General features: G+C 40.1%; 1 protein-coding gene across 6 annotated transcripts in view; it reads left to right on the forward strand.

Annotated features, from left to right (window-relative positions):
* The window catches only part of DNAH12 (dynein axonemal heavy chain 12), a 164,965-nt gene that overhangs the window by 123,273 nt on the left and 25,606 nt on the right, over window positions 1-16,086 (forward strand). For all 6 annotated transcript variants that reach the window (XM_077325482.1, XM_077325484.1, XM_077325485.1 and 3 more), the window contains 8 exons: window positions 2,190-2,404; window positions 3,616-3,808; window positions 5,104-5,296; window positions 6,829-7,001; window positions 7,720-7,860; window positions 11,428-11,586; window positions 13,044-13,188; window positions 13,753-13,903. In XM_077325482.1, the coding sequence (XP_077181597.1) occupies window positions 2,190-2,404; window positions 3,616-3,808; window positions 5,104-5,296; window positions 6,829-7,001; window positions 7,720-7,860; window positions 11,428-11,586; window positions 13,044-13,188; window positions 13,753-13,903 (1,370 nt within the window). The remainder of the gene's footprint in view (window positions 1-2,189; window positions 2,405-3,615; window positions 3,809-5,103; window positions 5,297-6,828; window positions 7,002-7,719; window positions 7,861-11,427; window positions 11,587-13,043; window positions 13,189-13,752; window positions 13,904-16,086) is intronic.

Below are 16,086 nucleotides of genomic sequence, written 5' to 3' on the forward strand. Positions count from 1 at the left end.
GTAAGTGCTGGTGATTATCTTTAGAACTCTTCAAAGCCTGAGGTTGGAATATTTGTGAGAGCATCACTTCATCCATGTGTACCTGTCATTAAGATGATGATGGTCTTTTGATGTATTACTTTGGTTGCCTCTGTAAAATGGGTGCTTTCTTTACTAGTTTCTAAGCTATTCAGTCATCTGCCTTATAGTATTTGGGATTTTAGGCTCCTTAAGCAAGCTCTAAATCAGGGGTAGTCAAACTGCGGCCCTCCAGATGTCCATGGACTACAATTCCATCTATATTGGCTTCTAATTTGTGTTCGCTGGCAAGGGGCTCATGGGAATTGTAGTCCATGGACATTTGGAGGGCCACAGTTTACAACCCCTGCTCTAAATGCTATTTAGTGAGTCAACCTCTTGTGATTAATGTGCTGCTATGGTTTCTTCTGATTTTTATGTATTTTATTTATCTAAAACATTTTATGCCACCTTCCCACCTGATCAGAGTCCACAAACATTAAAACATTTGAACAATTAAAAGTGCCATTAAAAAGATAAAATATTTCCGTTAAATATACATAACACTAGAAGGAGGACCAATGACAAAACAGTCACCGGTGAGCAAAATGCACTGATAGAGAGAGACAGATAAATGTCCCTGGGGAGGGACTTATAACGTTTTGGTATCATGATCAAGAAGGCCTTTTTTGTATAGATTCATATGAGGGACAGCCAAAACAAATGACTGAAGTGTATGTCAGTTCCTATGGGAGGAGGCGGTCCTTAAATTATTATGATCTTAGGTTGTGCAGGACTTTAAAGTCAATATCAGCACCTTAAATTGAGCCCAGAAGCAAATTAGAAGCCAGTATAGATGGAATAAAACTGGAATCAAATGGTCCCTCCTATCTACTCCAGTCAGCACTCTATCTGCAGCACGCTGTACTAATTGTATCTTCTGAACATAGAGCACATTGCAGTATTACAGGATAGATTTTATTAGTTAGCTTTTATTGGTATAGCTTTTCCCCTTAATTCTTTCTAGAGTAGTTTTATTTATCTTAAATTACATTGTATGATCATTGGGCTCTCATTGGGACTCACTTTGTGTAAACTATGCATTTAGAAAACTCTGAATAATAGTGGCATAAGGAAAGAAAAATACCAAAAGAAAAAATGATCAAAGCATGTAACTATGCACATATTAGCAATAACAGTAGAACAGAAACAGTATTCTATTCTGTTCTTCATAACATTCACCAAGCCAGAAAAGTCACAAAAATATTTTTTGTAATAATCAGAATGTATTAAAAATGTATATTTATATATTTAAAAACCAAGCCCTCCAAAATGCCAAACACATAACATTTATTCATTGGATTTGTTTCCCGCTGCTATCAGAAACCCTCTCACATTGGGTTACATTCATGAAAACCCCACATAAAAAGTAAAACAATATAAAAACCACAGTAATCAGCAGCAAGCCAAGACCCTTGACCTCCCCATCCAGCACCTCAGGGATCTGGGTGCCTGCTATGTGGATGTAGCTAAATATGAAAGGGTTCCTAGATCTTTCTTGTTCTGTCTTCAACCAAAGGCAATGTTTAAAGTTAGAAAGAGTTCATATATTGTTCAGGGGAGAGCCATCCCACTGGTCTAGCTAGTGGGGAGGGCTTCAACAAGCTAGGGAGCAGTTAACTTTTTCCACAAGCACTTACCCTCAGACTCTCAGAAGGTTGGGATAATATGCTTTATTTAAGGGTTCAGCATACAAAGGGATCAACCGCAGGGTAGTTCAATCACTCCCTTGGCCTGACTGCCTACCCTTCTTCATTTGCCCCAAACCAATGCTGCTGCTTCATTCATTGTCTCACATTCTCCAGATACCTTCTGCCATTCAGCTCCTCAAAGCAGCCATTCTTAAATCCTCCCCTACAGCTGGTCTTGCACCTGGATAGCCTGGAAGGGTTAGAGGTATGCCCTCTCCTGAATTTGTGGCCCAAGGTATGCCATCTCTTAACCGTGGCTTCAGCTGCCATTATCTACGCTCTACCCAACTGGTGACCTTCTAGCCATAGCCATGCCATAAGCTTACTACCTCCAGCTGGGTTCTCATATTGGTCTCTTAAAGGTGGCTCACCCTTCCTGGTGCCACAAGCTTATTAACTATTCCACCTTTATAATAATAATATATGATTTTTATGTTGTAGGCCGTTAATGATTGATCCTCAAGGTCAAGCAAATAAATGGATTAAAAATTCTGAGAAAGAAAATAGACTGAGTGTCATAAAACTAACGGACACAGACTACATGAGAACTCTAGAAAACTGCATTCAGTTTGGAACTCCACTTCTGCTTGAAAATGTTGGGGAAGACATAGATCCTTCACTGGAGCCCCTGCTGCTTAGACAAACTTTTAAACAAGGTATGAGAAAGCTAGAGAAGTTCTAACCTGTCTATGCATTTGATTCCACTTGAACATTCTATTGCCTCAGTTAATATTTTTTCTTTCTATTCCTCAACTAACGCTGCCTAGCATCAGAGGAAGGTAATATGAGATGACCTTTTTGACCTCTTGTTCTGTAATATCTTTTGGCTACACTGTCTTGTAATTGTAACATATTTAAAAATAAAAAACATAATCCTATGTTAATAACAAATTCCATACACCACAGATAATACATATTAGCAATCAATAATGTTTTATATTGTTTTGCATTCCAAATCAGGGTTAGTTCATTTTAGAAGAAAGCTAGAATGACCAATAAGAAAAAGAACTTTTGATTTCTGCAAGAATGCATAGGGGAGGAACTTTCTTTCCCTTCTTCTACACTGGTATTAAAAATAAAGAGGCTCTTTTCTGCCTTTGCATCACATCAAATTAAAGAGAGCACTGGAAATGTATGCTGTTATTATAAAAAGTATTCAGTTTACAGATTTACAAGATGAATTGGTATTATTGCATTCCATTAACCGTTTCCATGCTGGAAACTTTGCTGCCCCGGTTCCCATGTGGGAGCACAAATCTGGGGCAGATGAGGTGCACTGGGCCTGTGTGGGAACAGGAAGAAACAGGGCAACCTGTCCCGACTCAAACTCTGTCCTGCAGCCCAGTGTGAAGCCTCCAGTGTATAAATGGTTATTGAGAAACATATGGACTGCTAATTCCAAAGCCAAGTAAGAGCAAGTCCTTCTTTTTAGCCACTAACTAGACTCAGCCTGAAACCGAGGGAGGGGGGACATTTAGGGTCCTTTGTTTTTCTCACATGTAGGTGCTCCATGACTTCCATCTATATGTATTTTATTTTAGTCCCCCTGAATAAGAAAATAAGCCTTGTGCTATCAGGAAACATTTTAGGTAGCCTCAGTGTACTCTTGTACCTGCCTTTCCTGTTCAGGTCTGAACTTATCTGAGAACTTATTGCTAGCTCAAGAGTTAACTTCTTGCAAAAGAAAAAATTTCTTTCCTTAGGAACACACCAAGAAAGGCAATGATAAAGATCCCCTGAACCACTGATAGGCATAGTACTATCCATGTGCTTATATTGCTAGCAATTTAATTTTGTTACCACCTGATTGTGGAACTAATGCTCAGGAAAAGCAAATAAATATAAATGTTTGTCTTTTCAACATTAGGGGGCATGGATTGTATTCGGCTTGGTGAAACAATTATTGAATATTCCTTTGATTTCAAATTTTATATTACTACCAAATTAAGAAATCCACATTATTTGCCTGAATTAGCCACCAAAGTTTCTTTGCTCAACTTCATGATAACTCCAGAAGGACTTGAAGACCAACTTCTAGGTATTGTTGTTGCAAAAGAGAGGTAAATGTTCATATTATTTGGAAGAATTTATTAAATTCATTTTCATCCCAAAATACAGAAACCAGATTGCAGGAAATAGTTTAATGAGCTACAAATCTGTCAGTCGCAAAAGATCAAAGTGAAGGGCTAGTAAGAAAATAAGGATGATACAGCCAGCTTGGTGTTGTGGTTAGGAGTGCGGACTTCTAATCTGGCGAGCTGGGTTTGATTCTGTGCTCCCATACATGGAGCCACCTAGGTGACCTTGGGTTCATCACAGCACTGATCAAGCTGATCTGACCGAGCAGTAATATCAGGGCTCTCTCAGACTCACCTACCTCACAGGTGTCTTCTGTGGGGAGAGGAAAAGGAAGGCAATTGTAAGCCGCTTTGAGAAATAGAGAAAAGCGGCATATAAGAACCAACTCTTCTTCTCGTTAAGTTGCAGTATTGATTGTGATCTGACCTTGGGCAACCATCAATAGCAGACTACAAATATGCTAGTACGAATGCACATTAGATTACTAGAGTCAGCTCTAGTATACCCAAAGCCCCCCTATGCATGGTAAGAGCCAGAAAGGGGTAGGAGACTTGTGCTTTCCCCTTTCTGCTGTCCTACTCCCTTTTTGTGGAGTTTAAGGCCTGAATACTGTGATTGTTTGCATGTTTGCAACTAGAGCCTGGATGAAGGAGGAGGAACCCAAAACATGCAGTGTTTCAGGAATGGAGCAACTATCATCTGAACAGTTTTTAGGCAGCATCTCAAACCAAATGATGTATTAAAGATTAAAAAAATGACTTGGAACCTTTATGTACGTGATGCATTTTGATTAGAGAAAAGAGAAGCCAAATGAACTTTCAGTAGGATGTATGGCATAGAGTCACTTTTACTTGTGTATTAGGATTGCCAGCTCTGGGTTGGGAAGTACAGGGAGATTTGGGGGATGGAGCCTGGAGAGAGCAGGGTTTGGGGGGGACCTCAGCGGAGTGTAATGCCATAGGCTCTACCCTGCGAAGCAGCTATCTGATCCAGGGGAACTTATCTGGGTCATCTGAAAATCAGTTGTAAAAGTGGGACATTTCTAGGTGCCACTTGGAGGCTGGAAAACAATGTATATGTAATAATGTATATGTATTTATTTATTTTATTTATTGTAATTGCCTATACTCCAGTTATCATCTGGTTAATGCAAACTTGGATGTTAACATCATGATTAAACTGAAAAGGATACCAGAGACATTAATGGCTGAATTAATTAATAGTGAATTTTGTATAATAACTGCAGCAAAATAAGTAAGAATGGATTTGTTTTTAGGCCAGAATTAGAGGAGGAAAGGAATGCTCTTATCCTCCAGTCAGCTGCCAATAATAAACAACTAAAAGACATTGAGAATAAGATTTTAGAAACATTACAGTCTTCTGAAGGGAACATTTTAGAAGATGAAAGTGCAATCACAATTTTGGATTGTGCCAAAGTAATGTCTAATGAAATTACCAAGAAACAACAGGTAAGCCCTTTCTGATGTAATATATGATCAATTGTATAAAAAGGCTAACATTCTGATTGTAATGATAGTCATAGCAACCACAGTTCAAAGAAACTGTGGCAAAACACCATCCCCTTTGAGCTGATCAAAGCAGGTGTGTTGAAAACTGCTGAATATAATATAAAATTCTGTTATTGTTTCCACATGGCCCCTGCATAGTTACTTTGCTTTTTGTATGTGTCATGGTTTGTTTGGGGTTTTTTTATGCTTCATTGTAATGGTTATTTAGTGGCTGTTGACAAAATATCCTGAACCTGCTTTCACGTTCAGTATGCATTGGGTTTCATTGCTCAGACATAAAGAAAAAAAGAGGTGATCCAAAAATGATAACAGTTCAGATACCAGTCATTGGTTGCTTTCAGAAAACAAGGATTCTGCATGTTATTTATCACTGCTCTGAATAGCAGAGCCACGTACATTGGGAGATAAGACTTCTGCATAAGACTTCGACACTTTCTTCCATCTTGTTCCTTCCACATGTTCTTGACAGTGACTCTGATATAGTTCTTGGTACCTACTCACACTGGCTGCCATGGTAACTCACTGGCCATTGTATTTTGTTCATTTATTCATGCATTCACTGTAACAGTACTGTTAACATTTGATAGAGATAGGTACCAATATATTGTGATAGTACTGCAGCAACATCTGATTTTTTTAAAGCCCTTAAAAGCCTTCAGGAGGCAGGGTGAGAGAAAAAATGCTAGGGAAACAAGGTTCAGAAGGGACTGTGGGGAAATGGCACTGATGTGGATGAAACTTTTGCAAGGCAAGAAAGCAGCCTACATGAAATAATGGGATTTCAGGGGGCACATCATTAGGGAGCAACTTGTGTCAAGATAAAATTTTATACTAGATATATGTTCCTAGGGCATCTTCTGAAGAATTTCTTGCAGAACCATGTATGGATGATGTAGGTGATTCCAAATTTATTTTGTAGTGCCAAGCAGTTCAAAACTGAGCTGCTTTGGGACATCTACATAATAATCCAGCTTGAGCCCTGGACTCTATCAGAATGTTGTTGTTGTTCTTGCTGCTGCTTTTCTTGAGGTATGGTCATTCCTTCTAAAATACTCTGCTCCTGGTAATAAACCACTTTGTGAAACAAAAAATAGGTTCGTATATGGTGAAAGACAGTTACAGTCTAACAAAGACAATTGCCTAAACTGTGATAAATAAATCAGCAATAAAAACACAGTAACATTGAAAGTGATAATAAGATTTCCAGGGCCAAAATGCAACATAAATTGCAATAGATTAAATGTTGACAAAAAATGTGCATGTTTGTTTTTCTTAGCAGCCAGTGCTGCTAAAGCAATATGTAGTTAATGAGGTGTGGACACATCTGGTAATGAAGATCTTCTAATGCAGCTGTGTTCAGAGTAGGGCCAGGTCTCACCAAAATGTTACTCTACAAAGCCATGGAAGTTGTCATGCTTTTAAATTCTATGTAGCTTTTTACTAGTGTATAATAATGAACACATTTTCTTTAGATTGCAGAAAAAACTGAAATTAAAATAGCACAGTCACGAGAAGGCTACCGACCTATCGCAAAACATTCAGCGGTCTTGTTCTTTAGTATTGCTGATCTGGCTAATATAGACCCCATGTACCAGTATTCTCTCATTTGGTTTGTGAATCTTTACATCAACTCTATTCATGACAGGTAAGCAGTTATGGAGCTCAGCTGTTAATTTTGTTGTGGTGGTTCAGAATACTACAGCAAACTTTAAAGTATCTATGTCAGGGCCCCCGACTAGTTTAACTCTGTGGGTACCTTTAGAAGTCTGACACAGAGTGGTAGGCACAACCACGAGACTGCCACAGGAAGTGGAACCAACCACCAAATGGCTGCTGTAGGAGGCGTAGCCACAAACACAGAGGGGAAAGGGGGTTAAGAGGAATAAGAGTGAATATCACAAAGTGTAGTGGTAGTTACCACTGAAACCATGTTATTTTAATATTCCATCAAATTGGCTCCCCAGTGGCCATTTAGAAGCCCTGCTGGGCAAGTGCCAAACCTGATTCCCTCTACTTTTTAAAAACACTTGATGGGTATCAGGAAGCATGTTGGTGGGTGCCACAGTGCTCAAGGAACTATGCTGGAGATCTATGAGCTATGTTATTGGAAGTAGAGTTAATCTTCAGAAAAATATATATGTACATTTTTGTGATTGCAGAAATTTGCACACACCACTTGTGACATCTAATCTGGTTCCATTTGACATCCTGGCAACCAAAAGTCAGCTCCTGCCTCACTTTTTGTATTTGGCTATGCACACTCACGCATATTTCATAGTGTCACTTTATCAGTGTTGTCTGATTCATTAGATCAGTGTTAAGATTGCCATTTTCTGACTAACTGTATATTTTCTTTTTTATAGTAACAAGTCTAAAATTTTGGAAAAACGCTTACGATACCTAAACGACCATTTCACATACAACTTGTATTGCAATGTCTGCCGTTCCCTGTTTGAGAAAGATAAGCTGCTGTTTTCATTTTTACTGTGTTGCAACCTTCTCATGTAAGAGTCTTTTTTCTGGAATCTTTTTATAAACCAAGAAAATATATTTTACATAGAGAGCAAGAGAACTGTTATGTTCCATCCCCCAATTATGTTAGAGTCAGTCAGTCAATTATGTTATGTTCCCCTAATCCTACTTCCACAAAGAATATTAGGCCAGAGTTCCTTTTGACCATGAAAAAGGCCATTCATGTGATCATGCAACCATCATGCATAAAAGCCATGTGGGACAAGAGCTGTAAAAGCTGGATGGACCCAACTCATTATTTTGAATGAGTTATTAGGAAAATGTTGACATTCAAGTACTTTATGGTGGTGTGAATCCTCTAATATCCTACCATTCCAAAGGAAGAGTCACAAGCTGGAGGAAGACACTCTAGGCTGGAGGAGTTTTCCCCATTACTATTTTCCCCTCCTGCAAAAAATGAACCTCTTATTTTCAGGATCTGCATTGTCTTGTGAAATATTATTCCACTGTCAATTAATGGCATGGTTTTTAAAATTTCTCCCCACTTCCCTGGCTTTTCTTGCACTCAACAAGAAGCCTGGCAGTATGACCTGTCAGAAAATTCTTTAAAGGCTTTGCTATGTCTGACTAAAGGAACCCTTTTCTGCCTAACCTTAAAATGAAATTCTTGAAGGCATGAGTTAACAGAGCCCTGAAATTTTCGGATTTCATTTATTTGTTTGTTTGTTTATTTATTTATTTTTCTATTTCTGCCCCACCTCTCTCGACAATGTTGCCTCAAGGCGGCTTACAGAATAAAAAACAGCATAGCCCATAAAATCCCATTAAAACATAGATAATATTAATAACAGTATCAAAACAGTTATAAAGATGGTGGTAAAGGTAAAGGTATCCCCTGTGCAAGCACTGAGTCATGTCTGACCCTTGGAGTGACACCCTCTAGCGTTCTCTTGGCAGACTCAATACAGGGTGGTTTGCCATTCCCTTCCCCAGTCATTACCGTTTTACCGCCCAGCAAGCTGGGTATTCATTTTACCAACCACGGAAGGATGGAAGGTTGAGTCAACCTTGAGCTGGCTGCTGGGATCGAACTCCCAGCCTCATGGTCAGAGCTTCAGACAGCATGTTGGCTGCCTTACCACCCTGCGCCACAAGAGGCTCCAAAAGATGGCAGTATAACTCGATATTCCCCAATCCAGCTCAGCTGATCCCAACTAAGGACCAATATCATGATCTTAATGGTATAACTCTGGGTCTATATAGAGTGGGATCCCCAGATCGTAGCTCTGGTCACACACACACACACGGCCTCAACCAAACACCTGGCGGAAGAGCTCCGTCTGATACTTTAAGTATCAGAAGGGCATTGTGCTATTCTGTTAGGGTTGTTTGGAACTCTTCCACCCCTGTAGTTTTGGAGTGTGGCTATGTACGTGGAGCTTCCTGATCCTGTTATTAGCTGTGTTGGGAGATAACAGACTAGTTATGTTTAAAACCTGTTGAGCTTTATTTGACCTCTCACTCTATTGGGACTGCCTGGTTTCCAGAGTCAGAACTGATTCTCTGTTGATCTCATCTCCAAGCTGTCTTGCTAATGCCTAATTCTAAAGGCTGACACTATGTCATAGCAGCCTCAGCAGCCACCTTGCTGCTGTCTCTCAGCATTGATTCTGCTTCTTCTGCTGATGATTATGTTTTGACCACTGTTTGGGGCTAAAACTCTCTAAACTTTCCTCTTCTTTATTGAATTCATAAAGATGCTACAAAGCAGAGATATAACCCCTCATTTGATTTTTTTTTTTGCACTTCCCTGGTGCTTCATTTAGAATAGGGTTTTTTGGTATGCAGCACTTCCAACTGTAGAATTAGGACATTGTGGTTCTAACCTATGCCCCTTCCATTAATAAACTTTCACAAGATTAGGGCGTCTGATGCCCCAGCAAGGATCCCCTACCAGGGATTATTTCAGGCTTTATACTATCCTTACACTTGTTTCTGAAGCCAGACATCTATGCACTCTTTACATTCCTTGAATATGACTTTTCTTGGGTTTTGGACTTCTAGGGACTCAAAACTATTTTGTATTGATCTCTCAGACTCTAAGAAGGATTGGTCAGCATCCTCACATAACCCATCCTTGTGGGTTGGTAGAGGCTATGCCACTTTACCAGAAAGTGAAGAGGAACTAAAGAGCCTGTTGATGCGGGTGAAGGAGGAGAGTGCCAAAGTTGGCTTGAAACTCAACATCAAGAAAACAAAGATCATGGCATCCGGCCCTCTCAATTCCTGGCAAATAGAAGGGGAAGAAATGGAGATAGTGACAGATTTTATTTTCCTGGGCTCCAAGATCACTGCAGATGGGGACTGCAGCAAAGAAATTATAAGACGCTTGCTCCTGGGGAGGAAAGCTATGGCAAATCTAGACAGCATCCTAAAAAGCAGAGACATCACCCTGCCAACAAAAGTGCGTTTAGTCAAGGCTATGGTCTTCCCAGTTGCAATGTATGGCTGCGAAAGTTGGACCATAAGGAAGGCCGAGCGTCAAAGAATTGAGGCTTTTGAACTCTGGTGCTGGAGAAGACTCTTGCGAGTCCCTTGGACTGCAAGGCGAACAAACCGGTCAGTCCTAGAGGAGATCAGCCCTGACTGCTCTTTAGAAGGCCAGATCCTGAAGATGAAACTCAAATATTTCGGCCACCTCATGAGAAGGAAGGACTCCCTGGAGAAGAGCCTAATGCTGGGAGCGATCGAGGGCAAAAGAAGAAGGGGACGACAGAGAATGAGGTGGATGGATGGAGTCACTGAAGCAGTAGGTGCAAACTTAAATGGACTCCGGGGAATGGTAGAGGACAGGAAGGCCTGGAGGATCATTGTCCATGGGGTCGCGATGGGTCGGACACGACTTCGCACATAACAACAACAACAACATGCCACTTTACATATTATGGCTCTTTCCAAAAGAGTGCTGTTTTTCTTTGCCATGTTCATGTGTGTTTGTAAGTAGGGATAATTGTAGAGAGCTCACTGTTCCTTTATAAGACCATTCTGGATAAAAGTCAAATATGGATGCTTAAATAACTCTTGGGGAGGCTCTTCATACCTACCTCCTTCACTCAGTGATCTTGCTAATATTCCAGTGTGGGACTGCACAGAAGCCATAATGGTGAAAACAGAGTTGCACTTACCTGCTACAGTTGTTCATTGAATGGTCTTCTGTCCAGATACAGATCCCTCCTTGATGCCGCTCTGTGATCTCTCTGAAACCTTAATTTCTTGGGGTGCCCAGTGGAATTAGGGAATAGCATGGTCATGTGATTCTTTTGGCGGGAAAGCACCAGAGGGAGGAGGAATGCTCTATTAGAAAGCTTTGGAAATCTTTTCCACAGCTGGCCTGTGAACATGCAGTCCCAATGTGTGCCTGCACAGAAGGCCACTTGGTCAACAACAATTATAGGTAAGTACAAGCCTGTTTTACTCTAGCCACAGCATCACACTTCTTTAAAAGAGAGACACTGAACATGGAGTAGTTTAAGTAACATCACATTTCAATGTGAAATAATGTCTTTCTTACAATACCTTTTCATTCACTTTTAACATAGGGCTAAAAAAGAAATAGATCATCAAGAATTTATGTTCTTATTAACTGGAGGAGTTGGCCTCAAGAGCAAATATAAGAATCCAGACTCATCTTGGCTACAAGATAAAAGCTGGGATGAACTCTGCCGTGCAAGTGATATGAATTCTTTTAAAGGACTACGGTAATGTAGACAATCTTTTGGGAGAACATGAACATATTAAAGTATTTAACTATCTGAAGTAGGGAATTTGTAATGTTTCCTAACCTTCTGCCTGACAACTTGATTCAGGACTTTGATTGAAACCTGGTGTCCTGTGACTATTGTTAGCACAACAGAATAGGACTACAAATAAAGTGCTTTGTAAAAAGAAAAAAAGGAAACAAAACTAAAAATGGTCGACTGCCGTCCAGGTCACATAGAATCTTTAGAGCAGCTTAGCACAGTTAATGCTATCAGGTGATAATTGCTCAAATCCTCCAGGTTCAAGGATGCCTATTGAAAGGGCAGTATGTCAGCCATCTCTCAGTGAAGCGCTCACTGCATTGAAGACCCAAACAACTGATTCCCTCTGGCCATTTGTCAGTATGTCAGTATGCTGGTTTGGCAGAGAATTATCATGTGGCTGTGTTTGGATGCTGTGACACAGTTTACTAATGTAACAAGATTATATATTCCTACTGTTATGATGGTCAGTTCTTAGTCTGAGGAAGAGTGCTTGCACTCAAAAGCTCACGCCTTAAATAAATCTTTGTTGGTCTTAAAGGTGCTACAGGACTCTGATTTTCTTTATTCTCTGTATGACAAAAACATTTTGCTGCATTTTACTAAAATTAGGGAAACAACAAATAGAAACAAATCAAGATGTATCTTGTACAGTGGATATCTGTTATCCCTAGGGCTTCCACGTTTGAATACTACTCTCCATGTGCTGATTCTGCTAGTACATTTACAGTACAATCCTATGCAGAATTACACCTTTCTAAGTACATTGATTTCTGAGCACTGCTTCAGTACTTCTAAAATGGCTCCATACACCACTGATAAAACTAAACCCCAATATATATTTTAAAAAGAGGTTCTTTCTATTGCAGGCAATGATTGCTGCCATTGCTAATTTGACACAATAGCAGGTCCACTGTTCCTGGTTCTTTTGATTTAATTATACCAGCTTCATTTGGCATGAAGATTAGGACCTGAATGATTCTTGTTCAAATGAGAGCCACAGTAGTTTGTGTCAAACCAGGATCTGAGAACTCCAGGTCTGAATGCAAACTCTGCCAAGGAAGCTCACTAGGTGCCCTTTGGCTTGGCACAGGGAGGTTATTTTGTGGAGAAAATAAAGGAGGAGAGAATAATGTTGAAAGCCATTTTAGATCTTTACTGGGAAGGAAAACAGGCCATAACTATCTAAATAAATTGATGGTTTGATCACCATCCTAGCACTCTTTGGGTATGGACCCTTGGACTGGAGCGATCAGCAAAGGGTTGGCAAAATTGTCATCCCACTTGCAGAAGTAGCATAACACATCATCATGCAGGCTTGCAAGTACCATGTGTTCGGGAAGTAGGTGACACTTCCAAGAGATCATATATGTGAAAAGCTGGACATTGGGCTCTTTTTTGTTCTTTGTTTTTAGGAATCATGTCGCTTCGCAAATAAGTGAGTGGCGCAAAATATATGACCATAAAGAACCTCAGACTGTTCCCTTACCAAAACCATGGGATGTGAATTTGAATGAAATACAGAAGATGATTGTTCTTCGATGTTTGAGACCTGACAAGGTAATATATATGAAAATGATTTTGTAATCAGTGACATAATCAAAGCATAGCTTCCTGTAATTGGCTAGATTTTCAGGGTAAATTCTGGAATACATTACCCCAAGAGAATATTGTGTAGTTTGGCACTGAGAGCTATCTGTGACAATCAGGCAGGAACTAACCAAGCAAATTCATATTAGGGCATGTGGAGGAGAAGACATTTCCCAAACAGAAAACAAGTTATATATCTTCTCCCCATATTACAAGGATAGGCAGACCACTGTTGATGTGGCTGATAGAACAGTGTAATGATAGTGAAAAAAATCATTTTATGTGATTGTCACTTAGGCTGACTTTAAGTGAAGAATTCTCTTTCATAAAAGAAAAATCTAAATGAAATCCTGAAATGAATAAAAACCATGTAGAAATAAATGGCATACATCTAATTAGGATTGCAACCGTGGACTTAAGAATTTACTATATAGTTGCCTAAATATTTACTATTTTTGTACTCTGTAAAATGTGACATGAACCAGATTTACCAGACATGAACCCTGTTTTGTGTGGAAATATATTTTAAAATAGATTACACCAGCTATAACAACCTTTGTGACCGACAAACTTGGGAAGAAATTTGTTGAACCACCACCATTTGATCTTTCAAAAAGCTACTTGGATTCAAATTCTACAGTTCCTCTGATCTTTGTGTTGTCTCCTGGAGCAGATCCCATGGCCAGTAAGTTTTGATATTTTCTGTCCAGAATTGAACTTTAAATGAGGAGATGCACAAGCACCCAGGATGTTCCTTGTGCATCTTGTCACAGATAAGGCTACGAATACAGGCGGACAGTTGCTGGACTTGACCAAATAGATCAGGGAACATGTTTTTACACACCAGAAAAAAAACTGACCTAGCCTTTCAGCTCGTGTTGTTAGGTGCGAAGTTGTGTCCGACCCATCATGACCCCATGGACAATGATCCTCCAGGCCTTCCTGTCCTCTACCATTCCTTGGAGTCCATTTAAGTTCGCACAGACTCCTTCAGGGACTCCAGCCAGCCACCTCATTCTCTGTCGTCCCCTTCTTCTTTTGTCCTCAATCGCTCCCACCATTAGGCTCTCCTCCAAGGAGTCCTTCCTTCTCATGAGGTGGCCAAAGTATTTGAGTTTCATCTTCAGGATCTGGCCTTCTAAGGAGCAGACAGGGCTGATCTCCTGTAGGATTGACCGGTTTGTTCGCCTTGCAGTCCAAGGGACTTGCAAGAGTCTTCTCCAGCACCAGAGTTCAAAAGCCTCAATTCTTTGACGCTCGGCCTTCCTTATGGTCCAACTTTCACAGCCATACATTGCAACTGAGAAGACCATAGCCTTGACTAGATGCACTTTCGTTGGCAGGGTGATATCTCTGCTTTTTAGGATGCTGTCTAGATTTGCCATACCTTTCTCCCCAGGAGCAAGCGTCTTTTAATTTCTTTGCTGCAGTCCCCATCTGCATTGATCTTGGAGCCCAGGAGAATAAAGTCTGTAACTACCTCCATTTCTTCCCCATCTATTTGTCAGGAATTAAGAGGGCTGGATGCCATGATCTTCGTTTTCTTGATGTTGAGTTTCAGGCCAACTTTTGCACTCTCCTCCTTCACCTGCATCAACAGGCTCTTTAGTTCCTCTTCGCTTTCTGTCATTAGAGTGGTATCATCTGCATATCTGAGTTTGTTGATATTTCTCCCTGCAATCTTGATTCCAATTTGTGAGTCATCTAACCCCGCCTTTCTCATAATGTGCTCCGCATACAAATTAAATAGGCGAGGCGACAGTGCAGTAGTTTGAACATTCTTTGGCATTGGCCTTCTTTGGGATTGGAATATAAACTGACATTTTCCAATCCTGTGACCACTGTTGAGTTTTTCAAATTTGCTGGCATATTGAGTGTAGCAGTTTTATTGCATCATCTTTTAAGATTTTGAATATTTCAACTGGAAAGCTGTCACCTCTACTAGCTTTATTGTTGCTCAGACTTCCTAAGGCCCATTTGACTTCACATTCCAGGATGTCTGACTCCAGGTCAGTGACTACCCCCTCGTGGTTATCAGGCATGTTACGCTCGCTCTTGTATAGTTCTTCTGTATAATTTTGCCACCTTTTTAAATCTCTTCTGCTTCTGTTAGGTCCCTACCATTTCGGTCCTTTATTATACCCATCTTTGCATTAAATGTTCTCTTCATATCTCCAATTTTCTTTAAGAGATCTCTGGTCCTCCCTATTCTGTTGTTTTCTTCTATTTGTTTGCACTGTTCATTTAAGAAGGCATTCTTATCACTTCTAGCTATTCTTTGGAATTCTGCATTCAGTTGGATGTATCTTTCTCTTTTTCCCTTGCATTTCACTTCCCTTCTCTCCTCAGGTATTTGTAAAGCTTTCTCAACAGCCATTTTGATTTCTTGCATTTCTTTTTCTTTGGAATGGTTTTAGTTGCTGCCTCTTGTCCAATGTTGCAAACCACTGTCCATAGTTCTTCAGGCACTCTGTCTATCAGATCTAATTCTTTAAATCTATTTGTCACCTCTACTGTATATTCGTCAGGGATATGATTTAGTTCATACCTGAGTGGCCTAGTGCTTTTCCATACTTTCTTCAATTTAAGCCTAAATTTTGCAACAAGATGCTGATGATCTGAACCACAATTGCCTCCTGGTCTTGTTTTTACTGACTGTATAGAACTTCTCCATCTTTGGCTGCAGAGCACATAGTCAATCAGATTCCTGTGTTGACCGTCTGGTGATGTCCATGTGTAGAGTCATCTCTTGGGTTGTTGAAAAAGAATGTTTGCTATGACCATTGTATTCTCTTGACAAACTTCTACCAGCCTCTGCCCTGCTTCATTTTGTACTCCAAGGCCAAACTTGCCAGTTATCATGGTTCT

Source organism: Paroedura picta, chromosome 3 (genome assembly GCF_049243985.1).
Source record: "Paroedura picta isolate Pp20150507F chromosome 3, Ppicta_v3.0, whole genome shotgun sequence".
Taxonomy (NCBI): domain Eukaryota; kingdom Metazoa; phylum Chordata; class Lepidosauria; order Squamata; family Gekkonidae; genus Paroedura; species Paroedura picta.